This window comes from Sciurus vulgaris (genome assembly GCF_902686455.1).
Source record: "Sciurus vulgaris genome assembly, chromosome: 15".
Classification (NCBI taxonomy): Eukaryota; Metazoa; Chordata; class Mammalia; order Rodentia; family Sciuridae; genus Sciurus; species Sciurus vulgaris.
In genome coordinates this window covers 18,866,686-18,886,527 of record NC_136476.1, presented here as the reverse complement: position 1 = coordinate 18,886,527, position 19,842 = coordinate 18,866,686, and the positions used below count along the sequence as shown (strand labels likewise).

The window sequence follows — 19,842 nt, the reverse complement described above, 5'->3', positions numbered from 1 at the left end:
GTGGTACTGCATGCCTGGAAGACCGTATGGAGAGAGATGGAGAGATTCAGTGGACAAGGGTGCAGTAATCAGAGTAGCATCTGCCATGGGATTAGAAAAAGAGAGCTTCCACACAATAGCAAGTGATACTAGGTGTTTGCAGTTCCTCATTTAAAAGAATGGGCAGGTGGGCCTGAAATTGGACCTTGCATCTGAATTTAGTCTTCTAAGTCCTATTTTTGATGACTTTAACTTAATTTTTCTCCAGATAAACATACAAGAATCCTGATGTTTTGATACTATGTTTACACCAAAATTACCCATGTTGTTTCTAGCTTTTATCAGTCTGAGGAGGGAAAAAAATCAATTGTTTAAAAGTAAATACATGTGGAGATGGATAATGGTGATGGTTACCCAACAATGTGAATGTACATAATGCCACAGAACTATATCCTTAATGCTGTGTCTATTATATCTCAGTAAAATAAACATATAAAAATTTAAAAATCATTACCACCTTAGTAAAGGAAGAAGAGAAGCAATCATAATATTAGAAATGTCACCATGATGACAGACTTTTTCAAAGAAAATGAAATAGGAAATAAAAATAAAGATATTTAATATGGGAACTGGTGGAAAATTATTTTGTCTTAGTGGTTATGAGGATTGACTTTTCAGACACATTTATATTTAAAGTCAATATTGTTCTTCCAAATATGACATTTTTGTTGTTTATTATTGGTCCAGGGTGAGAGTAACTGGAGTGACATTTTACCTCCAGTGTTGCGATCTCATTGCTTTATTTTTAGAAACTCCAGGAGAATGATATTTTCACATTTATCTCTGCACCCTGGTGTCATTGCTTTTAGGTAAACGTACTGTAACTCCCCATCTAATCAAAAAGGACCCCGTAAGTTGTCCAAAGTGGGCCATGAAGCCTAGTTTTGCTTTAAACGCCCTTAGCATAGATGAAGTTGGTCCACTGGAAGTTTGGAGTTTTCTTTTCTAGGGTTGTCTAGAGCAGTGAGAACAAGATTACAGACAGAAAATGGACAACCACAAGACCTAAGAGAGAGAATGCGTGCTTGTGACACTGTTCTGTCTAGTTGGAAACTTTTCCTGTGTTGTCTTTAACAGTCTACCTACCATTCCCAAAAAGTGTATATTCATAACATTTGTTTCTCTTGAAATCATGCAATCATGAATTCATCATCATGTTTTAGGACAAGTTATTAGGCTTATCATTCCTATGAATGTGTTTGCAGGGTGTTCCTAGTTCTCATGGTCTTCTAGAGCCTCTACTCAGACATTTCAATCTTATTTTTTTTTCCTTTGGCTACAAAGAACAAGAGGCATGGAAGACTTTAGTGGGATGGTGCTGACAGTGAGTTCAGGGTGCTGTGGGCAATTGCAGCTTAAGGTGGGAGTGCTCCTTCCTCACACCCAGGTGCTCCCAGCAGGGCCAAGTGCTCCTTGCTAGTCTATTCTATTCAGTGTCCAGTTGACATGATCAACCATCAATGGGCACTTGGGGAAAGCATGACTCACACGTCAATCCCTAGACCTGCAGTATTTGCAGCACCTAAAACTTATTAGACATATGAATTCTTGAATTCCTCTCCAGACCTACTGTATCAGCCACACTGTGCATGGGGACCCAGGAATCTGAACAAGCTCTCCTGGGGCTTCTTAAGCACATAAAAACTTGAGAACCACTGACCTAACAGGAGTAGTTACTAAATTTTGTTCTTGGAGTTATTACATGATTCTTACAACTAGAAAATGTAAAATTATTTTAATTTGATACCTTGAATATCAAATCACATCTACTAACAACTTAATTTTACATGACACTGTATCAGAACTTTATAACAAGAAGTAAATAAGCAAGGTCATCTCACCAGTTAGGTACTTAAAGGCACTTTCTGAGCACAGTCACCCCTTTATATATACAGAGGACTGGTTCTTGGATCCCCATGGATACTAAAATCCATCCATGCTCAAAACCCTGGTGTAAGAGGACAGTGTTTGTGTATAAACTGTACACTTCCTCCTATATATATTTAAATAATCTCTAAATTTTAATTATCTTTGTATAAGAAAACATTTCAGGAGATCTGTCAGTCCCAGGTAATGTCAGTAATGTCTAATATCTATCTTCTGGTTGCCAGAGAAGTAAAAAGCCCCCACAACTAATGGATAAATTGAGTCTCTTGATTGTGGCAATGGTTTCACAAGGGTATACACGTGTTAAAAATTAGTAAATCATACCCTTTATTGTATGTCAATGATTCCTTAATAAATCTGTCAAATAATACCCCCCCACAACATATTTCTGAGCAGATATGGGCGTGTGCACATCTGAGGTAGGTGTGCAGGACAGACCCTGGTTGGAAGCAACTGATACGTTCTGAGGTCTGTTTGCTCCAATCCAATGAGTCTCTTGGTTATAGAGAACTAATTTCTTGAAATGACCCGAAGTGTTTTAATTTACTACCACTCCAAAGCTGCAGAAAGTTTCCCTTAGCAACCAAATGCATTGTGTTGTTTTTTAAATTTATTTTGAAGTTGCCAAGGTTATTTTTAGATATCATGTATTTGTTCTACAGATTATTTCATTTTGTAGATGGAAAAGATCTTGGACTGGCTTAAGATTTGAAGAAAGTTATAAAAATTCCTTTTAAGTGTCTGGGTCCATGATCTTCCAAACTCACAAAGTGGATAAGTAAGAGAACCATGAACATATCTTAAATCTTTTGATGCAACATTCCATGCTGTGATTAGAGGCTCAAGGTTGTAATTGAAAGTTTTCATACATCAGTGGCATAAAGGAGAAAGAGAGTGATGTATGATGTTTGTACTGTGACATGAACCTGAGGTGGCAAAGGGAGAAAAGGTTTTAAGTGTCATTTATGAACCAAGCATTGTTTTGTTTACACCATGTTATTTATATAATACTAACTTGATTTATCTTTCAAGATTACAAACAATTCATTTGACATATAAAGTAATTAAGACCTTAAGACATAATGTCACTTAAGCTAAGGCTACACAAGCAATAAATGGTAAAAATCAGGATCTGAACTCAGGGTGGCTGGCTTCAAAGTTTTGTTTTTCTCTATACTATGGGGATAGAGCACAGGAACGGTGTATCTGCTTTATTGAATTAGGAAAAGTGTCCAGCTTTTATCCTGGAATTTTATACCTGGATCTGTCTTTTTGCCCCCACTAAAAACCAATTCTACTTCTTTCTTCTCTTCTTCAAGAAACAACATCAGGTTGGGGAGATAGCTCAGTTGGTAGAGTGCTTGCCTTGCAAGCACAAGGCCCTGGGTTTGATCCCCAGCACTGCAAAAAAAAAAAAAAAAAAAAAAAAAAAAAAAGTCACTAAAATAATTCTCTAGGGTAAAAGGTATATTTTGACATTGGCAATAAAATTTTATCCTTCCAAATTCAAGAAATGACCTAACTGAAGGCTTTTTCAAAGCCCCTACATTTTAATGTCCTCTCTTATAAAGTGGCAGTTTACCTCGATGTGTGAGAATCATTGCAGAAGACAGATTGCCCTGAGTTCACTGATGTGCTCTTCAAGATTTCTTTGGGTTACCAGGAAATAGTCTCATGGGGAGAGAAAATTCCACAGAACTAATGTGAGGAGAAGGCATTATCCTAAATGAGAGGCAAACCTGAATGACAAAGGTTCTTAATGATTGTTACCAAATATCATTACTCCATGTTGCAGTTTTGATCAATTAGCCAACTACCTGCATTTCAAGGCCATAAACTCCCACAATCAATCCATGCCATGGGCCAGCACACTACAAGCCCAAGGGACTAATCCAGCTTACTGCCTGTTTTTGTAAGTAAAGTTGAATTGAAACATAACCTTGTCCATTCATTTCAGAGTTGTCTGTGGTGCTTTTCTTCAATAGCAGCAGTACTGAATAATTGCCACAGAGACTATACTGTACAGCCATGAAGCTTAAAAAGTACTTACTATCTAGCCCCTTATAGAAAAAGTTTTCTGACCCATGATCTGTACAACATTCTGCAGCATGTTTTATGAATTTGTGATAGAACACAAAGCTGGGAGAATAGTCTTCCCAGGATTAAATGAGATGTGGCTTTTGCTGGGCAACCAATAGTATGATGCCCCTTGAAGTTAAAATTCTTGAAAATTCTCACATTTTTTTGGTGGTGATGGGGAACAACTGGTTTCCTATTAATAAAAGTTATATGCCTCTTCCTTTAGCTCAAACTAAAAGATGAATCGAATGTACTAGCTATCATATAACATTTTACCTTATTTGAAAGTGCCTTCAATGTGCAATTTTTCAGTATAGTAATAACTTCTTGGGATGTTCTGCATTTATATAATCAATGATGTCATATGTTCCCAGTCAGTGATACCCCAAATGCATTATTTGGTTTTAGAATTTAATGGGTCTTCCAAGGCTGGCTTTTAAAGATCAGAGGTGAGCTGGTTGGCCTCAAAAGATGGTGCAACCTGTTACACGAAGCAGTCTACCCATCACTGAAGAGTCAGCAGAGGGAAGTGTGGCTTTTGTTTTGCTTTGTCTTGTTTTCCCATTCAAGAACAGTACCTAGCCTGGCTGCTCCCTGGCGTGAAACGGAGAAAGCAGACAAGCAGCTTCTCCGCAAGGTGGGGGAACAAAAACAGGGCGGGTGGACTTTACTGGAACCTAAAACAGGACAATTCAAAGCAGACCAGGGACACAGGAGGTTGTATATAATGAAATAAGGAAAAAAATCCCCAAGGCCCAGCTGCTGCCACATCTGGGCCACAAGCTCCAGCCAGAAAGGTCCCTCCGTGAGCATAGTAGAGGGATAAGGGAATTAAAGGAACTCGAATTTTTGGGAAACCCAAGGTGTGTTTGGGTACAGTGTTTAGAGACCAAGGATATTGACTAACAAACCTGAAGGACTTCATGCATGATATCCACGTGTGGGAAAGAAGCCGCCATCTCTCCAGGCAATGTGTGGAAAACAAAGGAAGAAACCATTTTGCGGCTGTAGTGTGAATACTGGCAGCTGAGAGAGCAAATGCAAATTAAAACTACACTGAGATTCCAATCAGAATGACAATTATCAAGAATACAAGTAACAATAAATGTTGGAAAGGATGTGGGGAAAAGGTGCACTTACTCATTGCTGGTGGGATTGCAAATTGGTGCAACCACTATGGAAAGCAGTATGGAGAGTCCTTAGGAAACTTGGAATGGAACCACCATTTGACCCAGCTATCCCACTCCTCAGCATATACCGGAGACTTAAAATCAGCATACTACAGTGACACAGCCACATCAGTGTTTATAGCAGCTCAATTCACAATAACCAAGCTATGGAAATAGACTAGGTGCCCTACAACAGATGAATGGATAAAGAGAATGTGGCATATATACACAGTGGAATATTACTCAGCCTTAAAGAAGACTGAAATTATGGTATTTGCCAGAAATGGATGGAACTGGAGAATATCATGCTAAGTGAAATAAGCCAGTCCCCCCCAAAAAAAACAAAGGCCAAATGTTCTCTGATATGTGGATGCTAATACATAATAAGGATAGGGGAGGGAAGACTAGATGTTGACTAGATTAGACAAAGGGGAATGAAGAGAAGGGAGGGAGGATTAGAATAGGAAAGACAGTAGAGTGAATTCAGCATAACTTTCCTGTCCTTGGTATTTGAGTACACAACCAATGTAACTCCATATCATGTACAACCACAAGAATGGGATCCTAATTAGAATAAGTATGCATGTATAATACATCATGTATGTATAATACATGCATGTATAATACATCATGCATGTATAATACATCATGTATAATACATCATTATAATACATGCATGTATAATACATCAAAATACACTCTACTGTCATGGGTATCTAAAAAGAACAAATAAAAAAATTTTTTTAAAGATTGCTTCTACAAACCCTTACTTAAACAGGTTCAGTTGGAAGACTAGGCACCACCAATAGTTTGTTACTCGTTCCATAGTGGCCCTTGTCCAACTGTATGGACACGTAAATGTTTCTGTCTTAATATTTGCACCTTAGGAAAAAGCACCTTCCTTGCTTCACTCTCAGAGGGTAAGGTCCTGTTGGTAAACAAAAGTGAGGGCGTTTAGCATCCTTCAGTGAAACCAGCTGCCGTCACCCAGGACTTGATGACCCATTAGTTTCATCAAAAGATCCCAATCCACAAGTGCTGATTACAAATTGACACTAAAAAAATAAAAAATAAAACACTCACCAAATAGAAAATGCTGCCCTGCCAACAACAAAGCTCTGGGTCTCAGGTCAAAATTGGACCCAGTCCATGTCTTTTAAGTTGCTAGATTAGTTTCACTTCATTACCTGGTACCAAACCTCCCTGCCCAGTGCCACCAAAAATAGGACTTGGTTATCAGGTGCTAAACCAGATAAAGGTGTGAGGTCTACAGCATCTACAGATGAGCCAACCAGCCATGGAGCAAATCAAAGGTCAGCAACTGAAATTCTACCTTCCTGACCCTGTGGTGAAGAGACCTCATGGAGGAGTCATTGGGATATTTGGGCCGGGAGGCCTAAACGGGTGCATGGGGTTTTAAGTTCCGCTGTCCTGTCTGCCTTGACATTTTTGCTGTTCTGATGCAGATCATTGCCCAGTCCTGCTTATTCCTCACCCGTTTAGGCCATTTCTTTCCCTCCCTGCACTTGATTTCTTTTTCTGCTGACTGGGGAATTCCAGATGGTAGCTCGTACTTCCTTACACCCCAGTGTTGAGTAGTCATAAACAACTATTGCTGTTAAAATACGTATTTTCAGACTAATACCAATATGGCTTTTTTGACTCTCCTCAGAGGAGGTGAATGTCAGAATCCCAAAGCTGGTCCATGATTAAACCTTAACTGCTTTTTGGTAAAAAGGAAAAGGACAAGATTGAGAACGTCTTGTTCTTTTCCAAACTTTCATATCCCTTTCTTGGAGTTAAAATGTCCTTTCCTTTGTGACGTGCTAGGGATAGTACTATGTGTTTGCTTAATTGTTTAGGTTCTTGGTTGGCAAAATAAAGTTGCAGATCCAGTGCTGGCTTCCAAATCTTTGTTGCTAAAATTTTTTTCTGGCTCATGGGATCCAAACACCTAGAACCGCTGCTAAAAATCCCACAGCTGCAATTTCCAAAGTCTCAGCGTGTGCCAAGACAGGAGGGTGGGTTGGTTTTTTTCATTTTCACACACTACATAAATGCATTGAAGAAACATAAGGTAAACCTTAAACTGTGAAGTCTGCTCTTCACACTTCATTTTTACTAAGTCAGTCTGGATGCTGAGCACAGGCTTCTGGCAGGTAGCTCCAGGCCCAGGCATGGCCAGCCTGCAGGGCCCTGTGGCAGACGGCATGGATGGTAGCATGGCATGTAACCCCCCTTCTTTTCTCCTGTGGCCAAAAGTTGCTAAGCCCTTGGTACATGTACCCCATGACGTCTGTGCTGGACATCAGTGGGTCAGCACCCACATCCACACAAAGCGAATGCCAGTGCGTGACCTCAGCATGCCCAAGGAATGCCCGCAGCCTTCTTCCATTTCCATTTCCTTCACCAGACCTTCATTCGTGTCTAGCTGGCATTTGTTATTCTTCAGAGCAACTTGAAGCAGAGGTCAACAAGCCTCTGTGGAACTGAGCACATGGAGCTCTTTAAGGGAAGGGAGGATAAGTTTATGACTTTTAACCCCTAACCTTTTTTTTTTTTTTTTGGACCAGGGATTGAACCCAGGGGCATTTAACCACTGAGCCACATCCCCAGCCCTTTTGATTTTTTTTTTTTTTTTTTTTGAGACAAGGTCTCACTAGGTTGCTTACAGCCTTGCTAAGTTGCTGAGGCTGCCTTTGGACCTGCAATCCTTCTGCCTCAGCCTCCTGAGTTGCTGAGATTATAGGCATGTGCCACCATGCTCAGCTTAACCACTAACTTTTAAGATTATTTAATTCATGAATAATAATACATAGGAAGGGTTGTCCTTGCTTCTAAAAGTAAAGCTGTAAGAAGTGTTATTTTGTCCCTGTATCTTTTCTAACCCAGTGTCCAACTCCATTTATCAGTGTTATGAATGGCTTGGTTTTCCTTCAAGGATTTTTTATGCATGTGTTTGCCAAAAGAATGTTTGTTTCTTTTTATACACAGGTGGCATGTCATACACAACATTACATACTTTTGACAATTTATCTTAGAGATTTTGCCTTGTCTATACATAATAAGCATTCTCATTCTTTTTAAATACTGCATGATATTCTGTTTTATAGTTAAATCATAATTAATTTAACCAGTCCTCTTCTTAGAGCATGTAGGTAGCAGCTAAGCTTTTGCAGTTTGAAACAGTGATATTAATGAACAACTGTGCACATTTGTTTGCTTTTCACTAGTTTATCTGTAGGATAACTTATAGGTATACATAAGTTGGATCATACATTTCAATTTTGATACAAGTGGTAAAAATGTTCGCCAGGGAGTAAGTATCAATATATGTTCCCACTAATAATATTTCAGGGTACAATTTTCCTTGGAACTATATCCAAGTTTTGGATTTTCACTGGTCTTATAGGTTAAGTGACCACTCAGTGACATTTATTCTGTAATGAATAAGAATGAACATCTATTCTTATGTTTGAGTCACATATATTTCCATTTCTATGAAGTACCTGATCATATTTTGGGCTGCTTTTTTAAATTCACTTTTGGGTCATTTTCTTTGCAGTTTACTGGAGCTCTACAGTAGAAGATTAGCCCTTTGTGATATGAGTTGCAGAATTTTCCCCATTTTGTCATTTCTTTTTTAACTACATTAAACTCATTCTTCACTTGAGTTTCACTCTGGCCTGTTGCCCATTGCCATACAACCTCAGACATCCCAAATGTGCAGAGGGCTCCCCACATGCCAGGCTTGCTGCCATTCACATTTCCATTCACTTTGCCTCTTCGTTGCTAGAGGTTCAATACGAACCTCATGAACACAGCCTGTAAGTGGCAGAGGTGGAACTTGAACCCAGGTCTCCCTGGACTAGAAAACCCATGCTCCTAACTGCCAGTCAGAGGATGCAGTCTGACCTAGAAGAGTGCAAATTAGCCTTAATGTCCATCAAAGGAAAGTGGAACTCATAATGCAAAATTGATGAGGTACAAACGAAAACAAAAAGTGGTAATATATCACGAGCCTAGTTTACTAAAGCCATTGTCTGGGAATAGTCCTTTCTATTCATACAAATAGAGAAGTTTAAGATTGTGTAACCTCAGCAACTAATTATTAACATGTTAATTTTCCACTTTGCATAATTCCTCTATTAAGTATTACGCCTCTTTTCATCTACTCCATTTGTACAAATACAGTTTACTGATTGTACAGGCAAGCCCGCCCCGCAGTTGACTGAAGCCATACTCCATACCTTAATGTGGCCTAAAGCTAGCTAGATTTAATTAGTTTGGTTTTGGTTTCGAGTGTTTTGTCTTTCATTTTTAGTTATTTGTTGGCTTTTTAAACCAGCTATCAGGATATGATCAGTAAAAAGTATAAAAGGGATGGTACCCATAGGGATGTTGTTTTCTTTCTGAAGCAGAATTTTGGGTCCATGGGTATTCACTGATTGTTTTTATTGTTTTATATCATAAGTATTGTATAAAAAGTTTTTCAAAAATAAACCTGGAAAAGGAAAATGTAACCATGCAGAAGGCTGCCCTGGATATATTGAATAGATAATTCCATTTGAGAATGGAAGTCAGGTTTTCAAACTCCAAAAGATTTAAGATTTGGAAGAGTTCAGTTTAAGGTTTCATTCATTTCCAGTGTGTTGGTTCTTTCTGGTTGGTAAAATATTTTAATTATTTCACTTATTCCTGGTTACAATTGCTTATCCAATGTCTAAAATTCATGGCCAAAAAAAAAAAAAAAATACATTCTTTTGGAATTGCTCTATACACTACACCTGGGTCCTACTAAAGCATATACTGTGGTTTCACCTGGGAAGATGGGTTTCACTGGGGCAGGAAAGTGGGCAAGGATGAAGAACCTTCAGCTGCAGCAGTGTGGCTGGCTGGGAAGGCCTGCATGGAGTGGCCCTCACCAGGTTATCATCTGTTCCTGAGGGCCTTTGTTACAGCAGCTTTGGGAGACTACTAGGAGAGGTGTTTTTTTCCTAATGACAAAATTGGCCCAGAACTAATAGTGCTGAAATTTGAAGTCGAAATCATTTTGCTCATGTTCTTTCTCTCTGCCTCCTTTTTAATATTTTTTTTCACCACAGTGAAGGGAGCAATCTGACCCCTGCACATCACTACCCAGACTTCAGATTTAAGACATATGCTCCTCTGGCATTCCGATACTTCAGAGAACTTTTTGGTATCAAGCCTGATGATTACTTGGTAAGAACCTGTAATTTTCCTTCCTCCTACAGAAATGTGTGATGTAAATATTTGTCTCATAGCAACAGTGACAAATGGTTTGTGCCTCTTATTTTGTAAAGCTCAAGAGCATGATGAAAGTTCCAAGTTTTATAATGATTATAAATTTAGCTTCAGGAAATAGGATTTGACTCTGCAGCTTCTCATTGATAGTTACAAAATCTGCTTTGGTAATTGATATTTAAATAACTGTGCTATCAGTGGTCATTTTAGATAATTATTCTATTAGAATATTAAGTTGCTTAGGGCCTTGCTAAATTGCTGAGGCTGGTTTTGAACTTGCAATCCTCCTGTGTCAGCTTCCCAAGTTGCTAAGATTAGAGGTGTACACCACTGCACCTGGCATGCAGACTTTTTAAAAACATATTCTTACAAAATACAAGTACACAGTTTGTCCTCAGGTTTGTCTCTTCTGTCTTCCTCCTGACACACAGGAGGTACACACCCAACAGCCTGTTTGGGAGGTTTGTCTAATATGACCTCTGAATTTGACTCCATTCCTGATCCATGAGCCAGGAACTTCCTTTTTGTTGCAAGAAGGAAATGGTTTATTTCATTATTTGATCACTGTTAACACCCTGGGGTTCTTTAAAATGGGTTTTCAAGAAACCATAGGAAGGATGCCATCAATTATTTATTGTTCATTCCATTCTGAATGATCTTAATAAGACTTGAGCCAGATCCTGGAATAATGCTTTTTAGAGGAATTAAGCAACATTTATAGCTTATAACAAAGAATATTTAAAATGCATCTTATAATAAGCATTAGATATAAAGAATAAAATTCAAAACTGATCTGGCTGTGTTGATGAAAACCATGGATAATCCTCTTCTTTAGTTGATCCCTAAGAAAATCATGATTCTGTTCAGCAAGATGATACTGCTTCTTCAAGGCACAAGAAAAAGTCTCTATAGAACAGTGAGGACTGCATTGGACACCCCTGGGCATCCTATTGCCCTTGAGTGTGTCTGTCCACATAGCTCTCTGCCTCTCCTCCCCCTTTCCCTGAAATGCCAGGTACCCTGCCCATCGCTACCAACTCAAGGACACACACACACACCCTTTTGTTCTGTGGGTGTATGATAGGGAAGATCCTCTGCTGTCTGGTCATTTGAAAATTATCGTGTGTTACCATCATTCAGGAAACACATTTGGGGGATATAGTGGGACTTGGATATATTATGGGAAACAGGATCAATCTCTTACCTTCTACCACACACTAGAAATGCATGGATTTACTTCCTACATTTCCTTAAACTTCTTGCCAGCCAGAGATACCATAGACTCGCATTCTGTACCACTGATCCAGTCAGTATAGCAGATGACTGCTTATCTTCAGCTCTGCTACTTCTGTTGCCTTGTAGGTGGAAGTTCATTCTTTCCCTCACTCTGACCTCACAACATCACTTCCTTGGAGAGGGTCTTTTTTTTTTTTTTTTTTTTTTTTTTTGACTGAGAGGGTCCTTTTTTGAACAACTTCTCACACAGTTTATACATATTTCCTAATAAGTCTTTAAGCCAGAAAAATTGCTTTCATAATAGAGTTGCAGTATTTACAGAGGAACACAGGAGACTAAGTTGATGGTTTCTCAGAGCAAAATTCTTTGTTCATGTACCTGGCAGAAGGTAAATTTTGAAATCATTGGGTATTTTGAATACTTGTTGTATCTAAAATACTTTGCTTACAGTTACAGGAAGATGCAGAAAAATGTAAGTCATAATATTCAGAGAACTTAGAATCAAATTGGGATGATAATTTCTTTCTGTGGAAAAACAAGCAACTCCACCAGGCAATAAATTTGAAGACTGAAGCAAACATTAACTGCTACAAAACCTCAGAGGAGGAAGTGGTCTTTATTAGGGTGATAATTAAGAGGGTTTTGGGGGTGTGACATGGTTTTAACTGTGGCTTTAAAACTACAAGGCATTTGAATATATAGGAAAGAAAGGACAGATATTTGGGAGTTGTGGACAAGATGTTGGTAAGATTGTGAGACCAGAGATGTGAATATTTTACATATTTGGAAGGACACTGAATGAACAGGTATCACTGGAGGGGAGCTTTGATCAGGACATTAATATATAGGGCCAGACAAGTCAAATAAACCAGATCTTAAATTACATGAAATTTAGGAAATGTAGTTATACTTGATAGTGTTGAAGAATTTTTTGGTAAAATGGTCATATCGTTGTTCTATTTTTTTCTTAATAAATCACCGATATTGAAAAGACATACAACTACATCATATTTGGAAATGATCCCAGAAAATGCAGGACAGTTGATTTAAATAGCAGGAAGAGATTTCTGGAGTTGCTACTCTCTGATTTCTCCAAAGAAAAGTCCTTTGTGGTTCTATTTTAAAGGAGGATCCTTTGCTTTTAGAGGAATATCCTGAAATACCTATAAAGAAATGATTTGATACTTTGGATTTGTTTCAAAAGAATCTGAGGTGATGGTCAAACATATAAAATTTCAGTTAGCAGATCTATGTGGTGACTTTTGACAATACATTATGCACTTGACATTGCTAAGAAAAATAGATTTTAAATTTTCCCAGCACACACACACACAGACACACACACACACACAGGCAGTGTGTGCTAATTTGTTAATTAACTTGATTAAGCCATTCCATAATGTATACATATAAACCTTATGTTGTTTATATGTATAAAAATATAATTTTGTCAATTTAAAAAATTAATTGGAAACAGTTTTCACTTTAAAATGAATGAATAGTATGGTATGTGACCTATATCTCAATAAAACTTACAAAACATTAAATGAATGTGAAAAATAGAATCTGAGGAAAGCAGGCAGAAGAGTGGTTAGGATATAAATGAAATAATGTTAACTGTGAGTTGATCATTGTTGAAACTGGAAGTAGACACACAGATGTTAATCATACATCCAAGTAAATTTGAACTTTCTATAATAAGAAAGAGGGGCACAAAGCCAGGCAAGAAAGTGTGCTTTTGTTTGATTTCAATTTTCCTTCCTCTGCCATTCGTATCACAAGTATGGCCGGGCAACTCTCTATACCCTGCAAAAAACCAAACAAGTGTAGTGACCCTATCTAAACATGACTGCTGGGTCCCCGAAAGCTACAGCTACCCATCTTTACACTGGGGATGGTCACCCCCAGAACTGAGGCAGCTTCTCCAATAAGTCTTGGAGCTCCTGGAAGTTCATCTCAAACCATTCTATCTGGGGACCCCACCCAGTGGTATGGATATGGTAGATGAGGAAAGAGTCTCTCCCATGCTCCATGGCATGTTTCAGAGAGTCAGTTATAACCCTCAGAGACATTTTAGCCTAACCTTTCACTTCATAGGTGAGGACTCCGAGTCTGGGATCAGTGAAGCAAGATGCTATGGTCACCTACATTGGTGGTCGCCCTTCCTCCCCACAGTGCTCTGAGGACCCTCCACCAGCTGGCCTCATACTTCCCACCCTCTAAGCCACAGACCTCTCTAGCATGGTCTCAGGTTGCCTCTCCCTAGTGAATCACACTGATTGTCCCTTCTGAAGAGCATGGCCCAGAGGGGCCAAACATGTCCAGCAAAGCAGATTTTGAAAGAGTTAATTCCAAATAAAGCACAGAAACATGAAATAAGAGCTCTCTTGAAAAGTTCTCTGTTAAGAAACAAAGGATATGGTACCAAACACCAATACATCTGTCAAACTGGGGCTATTCGATCTACGTTGTAAAAATGACCTATTCTGTTTAGCAATTTGTAACTCCATAGATAGGCTTGATATTGAATACCTAGGATAATGTGTATATTTCTACTTAGTTTTGTTCTATCATATCTGAATTATTTGCCTGAATTATTCTATTTATGTTCTCAGTATATTAAAATTTACCATAACCTTGCTGATTACAAGTTTTGTGTTGAGACATGCATACTCTGGATGGTGAAGCAGTGTGGTGAAGGTGCTTCTGCACATACCAGCTGTGTGAATGCCCTTCTTCCTTGTTGCTTCCCAGATAAACACCTCCAGGACCAGGCCAAGAGCCCAGGCATTCCCATTGATTTTTTTCTTCTCTACCATGTGCCTGGCTATTTAAAAACCTGTACCAGGCCCTGTGTTCAATCCCCAGTACCAAAGGAAAAAAAATCTGATGTAACTCATCTGAGTTCACCTGCACCAGTAATAAAGAGAGCAGGGTGAATATTTTATACTACCAGGGAAAGAAATAGCAAGTAAAATTATCTCCACCACATGGTGCAAGTTTACATTGCTAACTTGCGTTGGCAGGGCCCAGCTGGGATGTACTTTGCTTTCTTTCCAGTGAGTAGAGCAGGGAGGCCTTGCAGGAAATAGAAGCAAGAAAATGAGCACATTTGAGCAGCTTGCACAAATGAAAAGCGCCTGGAAGGTGCATAAAGCCCAGGAGCACATGTGGGAGCTTGTTGATCATGGCTAATTAAAATGTTCCCAGCTCTCCTCTCTATTTGCTCTTAAAAGGCAGCATTTCAAAGGTTGCTTAGAAGAGAATGTGGTAGCCATGTTGCAGAGTAAAAAACCATAGAATTTCAGAGTGGAATGGTCACCTTCATTACCCCAATCCCAGTTGATTGCCCATTGATGCTGTGCTGTTAGTAACCCCAAAAAGTTATCAAAAGGAGTTGAGACAATTTATTATTCCATTGATAATCATGTATAAATTACATAATGAAGGAGTATTTGACAGTTAAGCAACTAACTGAAAGAATCTCTGTGACAGGTCACTGTTTACGGAATTCAAGACTTTAATCAGAAAAGATGTTCAGATATGCATTCAGTATTTTTCTAATACAGCCTTTTTCTGTCATCTCTCTATTTGCAACCTCTGCTTTCTGCATTTTTTGTTGATTTTATGCTTTTGCAACATTTACTCTTACCCCTAAGAAGGTTCTATGCCGTGAGATGCAGCAGGTCAAAATTCTAAACTTGATCCTCAGTCTCCAATCACCTTTTATGAAAGTTTGGGGTTCACAACTCTGTTTTCCAGGGTCTCACATTTATAATTATATGATAGCCTGAGAACTTCGTTACTTGCTTCACTCAGGGTGTCTTAGTGTCCTTTAGGGTAACCCTCTTCCCCTGGGAACTCAACTGAAAAGCTCAGTACCTCCTAGGGGGGTGTCTGCTTTTTCCCCCACACCCACCTCCTGCCCATGGAATGTGTGCATTGCAGTGGGGGGTGCCCCTCTCAGCTCTGTATGATCATGTAATTAAAAAAGTAACAACAACCATAATAAGAGGAGACTCTGCCTAGGGTTTTAGAAGCATTCATCTTTAAAAATTTCCACTACTTTCAGGTAGACATAACTGTCTTTATTTTAGAGACGGAGCTCCTAATATGCTAAGTTACTTATTCAGGGTCACATAACTTGCAACTGGCAGAGCCACGATTTCACAAACAACTGTCATTCCAAATATCATGCTCTTTTTGAAAAAAAAAAAAAAAAATTCACCTTTTCGTCACTGTGCAAAATACCCAACCAAAAAAAAAAAAAAACTTAGAGAAAAAAAATTTATTTGGAGCTTATAGTTTTAAAGGTCTCAGTTCATAGATGGCCAACTCCATTGCTCCAAGTTGAGGCAGGCATCATGGCAGATGGGCGTGACTGAGAAGCACTTCTGTGTTTGTGGAGAGCTAGAAGCAGAGAGAGAAAGGGGAAGGGCTGCTGGGAAGATGCACCCGTCCAGAGCACTTCCCCAGGGACCCAGCTCCTCCAGCCATGCCCCACCTGCCTACACTGCCCCCCAGTTAGTCCGTTCAAACTCAGGTGGACTGATTAGGTTATGGCTGTCATAATCTAGTCATTTCACACTGAACATCCCTGCATTAACAGAGGAGATTTAGGAGGCCCCTCCTATCCAAACTATAACTCCTTTCCACTAATTGCTTTTCCCTCTGGGCTTTTATGGTGGCCTATCACAGTCTGATCACTAGTTTTATACTCCTTACTTATCCTCAACTCAATGAGGGTTTAGGTCATATTGCTGTTTGGCAAGAGAGGGTCAAGAAGGAAGGTCAGCAGGAAGGAGAGGAGATAAAAGATAGGAGCAGCCAGTGAGTTTAGGAAGACAGCAAATGCTTTCTTTCTTTCTTTCTTTCTTTCTTTCTTTCTTTCTTTCTTTCTTCCTTTCTTTCTTTTGGGGGGTGGGGTGGAGAGAGCTTTGTTTCCCTTGTCTATGGTGTTGTCAAAGCAAGATAATGTAAAAGATGACATCTATAAACTGTCTTTTTAAAAATGTATATATTAGGAATAAACTCGAAGGCACTTTAGCACTGAGCCACATCCCCAGCCCCTTTTTATTTTTTTATTTTGAGACAGGGTCTCACTAAGTTGCTTAGGGCCTCGCTAAATTGCTGAGACTGGCTTTGAGCTTGCCGCCCTCCTGCCTTAGCTTCCCCAGTCACTGGGATTACAAATGTGCACCACCACACCCAACAGAAACTGCCTTTTAATCATTTTTCTCCTGGTTTTTCTTCCCCTCTCTCCTCTCACTCTTCCTCCTTTTATATTTTTCTATGATGGGGATTTAAATATTCACAATCCCCAAACCCAAAATTTAAAGGATTTTTCAGACTTGGTATCCTCAGATGCCTACACCCTCAGGATATGGTTGTTTATATTACAAAGCTATAGTAATCAAAACAGCATAGTACTGGGATAAAAACAAAAACAGGGACTGGATTGTAGCTCAAGTGGTAGAGAGCCTGCCTAGCACATGTGAGGCACTGGGTTCAATCCTTAGCACCACATAGAAATAAATAAATAAAGTAAAGGCGTTGTGTCCATCTACAACTAAAAAATAAAACAAAAACAGATGCATTAAACAATGGACTAGAATAGGAAGACAAGAAATAAACCCACACATCTATGGTGAAGAGATTTTCAACAAAAGTGCCAAGAACATACAACGGAGAAAAGACAATCTCTCCATTAAACAATGCTGGGAAAATGCAGAAATAGTGACCCTTATCTCATGACATATACAAAAATCACTTCAAAATGGATTGAAGACTTCTGGCTTTAGAGTCAGAAGCTATAAAACTACTAGAAAAAAAATAGGGGAAACTGCATGACATTGTTCTGAACAATGATTTCTTGGCTGTAACCCCAAAGCACAGGCAACTGAAGCAAAGTAGACACATGGGATTGCATCAGTCTAAAACGTTTTTGGGCAGCAAAGAAAAAAAGCAGAATGAAGAGACACCTATTGAGAGAATATATTTGCAAATCATACATCAGATAAGGGGCTCATATCCAAGGTATACAAGGAACTTAACGTATTCCCTAATAAGAAAACTAATTACCCTATTTAAAATGGGTAAAGAACATTTCTCAAAAAAAGATATGCAGATAGCAAACAGATAGATTAAAAATGCTCAACATCTTCTCATCATCACTAGTCAGCAGGAAAATGCGAATTAAAACCAGAGCAGGATATCACTTCACACCTGTTACAATGGCTGTTATCACAAAGATGAAAGGTAACAAATATTGGCAAGAATATGCAGGAAAGAGGACCCTTGCATCCTGCTGGTGGGGATGCAAATTAGCACAGCCATGGTGGAAAACAATATGGTAGTTCCTTTAAAAACTGGAAACAGAGCTACCACTACTACTCACTACTGACATCTACCCAAAGGAATTGAAATCAGAATGTTGAAGATAGGTCTGCACCTCCATGTCTGCACTCTTTTGTGCATTTTGCAGTACCATTCACAATAGCCAAGAAGCAGAATCAGCCAAGTGTCCATCAACGGATGAATAGAAGAAGAAAATGTGGTCTATGTACATAGGAAGTACTATTCAGCCTTTAAAAGAATGAAATTCTGTCATTCACAACATGGACATTATGCTAATTAGAATAAGCGAGGCCCAGAAAGACTATGATCCACTTATAAGGGGAATTTTTAAAATGTCATACTCAGAAGCAGAGTAGAATGCTGGTTACCAGGAGCAGGTAGGCAGGGAAAGGGCGAATGTTGGTCAAAAGGGACAGTTTCAGTATGACAATAGGAATAAATTCTGGCCATCTTCTGCACAGCAAGGTGACTTCAGTTAATAATGATGTATTGTGTGTTTCTAAATTACTAAAAATGTGGATTTTAAATGTTCTTACCAGAAAACAACAATAAATATGCAAGATGATGAATATGCTAATTAGTCTGATAGGTCATTCCAGAATGTATCCGTTGTCAAAACATCACATTGTACCTCATAAATATATAGTTATTATCAATCAAAATTTCAGTCCCAGTGTTTTGCCAGGTTTGTCCCAATTTCACACCTAGGTGAGCCTCCCTTCCTTTTTCTCTGCCCACCCCAGTGTTTCTTCTGTCAGTAATATGCATTAGTTAATCCAACATTGAGCGCAACTGTGATATATATGCACACACACACACACACACACACACACACACACACACACAATGGAATATTACTCAGCCATAGAGAATAATAAAATTATGGCATTTCCTGGCAAATGGATGAAATTAGAGAATATCATGCTAAGTGAGATAAGCCAATCTAAAAAACCAAAGGACAAATGATCTCGGTGATAAGTGGATGATGATGCATAATGGGGGGTGGGAGGGGGGCAAGAATGGAGGAAGGAGGGACTGTATAAAGGGAAAAGAGGGGTGGGAGGGGTGGGGGAAGGAAAAAAATAACAGAATGAATCAAACACTATTACCCTATGTAAATGTATGATTACACAAATGGTATGCCTCTACTTCATGTACAGAGAAACGAGATGTATCCCATTTGTTTATGATAAAAATAAATTTTAAAAAATTTTTAAAAAGAAAATAAATTAATTAATTAATTTTAAAAAAAAACAGTGAGCTCAGTAACTGCTTGACTTCTCTGCTAGGTTTTAGCATTTTGGGGAGAGATCCACGGTGCTTCAGTTGGCGTGGAGTTGAGTTATTTCTCTGACAAGAATGCATTGAGCACCTCCCCTGCAAAAGGCAGAGGTCCTAGGACTGTGTCTGAGAGCATAGTTTCTGCCCTCCCAGAGTTTTACAGTCTAATGGGGACTCTGGAAAAGAAAATGGGCAATTGTGGGGTTTTGTGGTAGCTTCTGTGATGAGAATATCCAGTGCCAGGAATCTGTTCATCTAAAGTCATGGAACCAGGAAGAGTTTTCCAGAGCAAGTTCTGGCCCAGCAGACAGGGAAGGCTTATGCTGTTGGAACAACATCTGAATTGGGTTCCCTGCCTCTTGCTCTTGTTTACCTACATAGGTTCTCAACATATCAGACAATGCACATCAGCTCTGAACCCTCCAAAATTCTCCCAGCAGCTTCAACCCTCCCCATGTCTGACCCAGCTGATCCCTCTGGCTTTACCCTTTCACCTTTCCTCCATGTCCACTCTGTTCTGGCCACTAGC

The 19,842-nt window shown here is 39.1% G+C and overlaps 1 protein-coding gene across 2 annotated transcripts in view; it reads left to right on the top strand.

The window, feature by feature from the left end:
* Positions 1 to 19,842, top strand: part of PIP5K1B (phosphatidylinositol-4-phosphate 5-kinase type 1 beta) — a 294,504-nt gene that overhangs the window by 163,767 nt on the left and 110,895 nt on the right. For both annotated transcript variants that reach the window (XM_079112037.1, XM_079112038.1), the window contains one exon: positions 10,280 to 10,397. In XM_079112037.1, the coding sequence (XP_078968163.1) occupies positions 10,280 to 10,397 (118 nt within the window). The remainder of the gene's footprint in view (positions 1 to 10,279; positions 10,398 to 19,842) is intronic.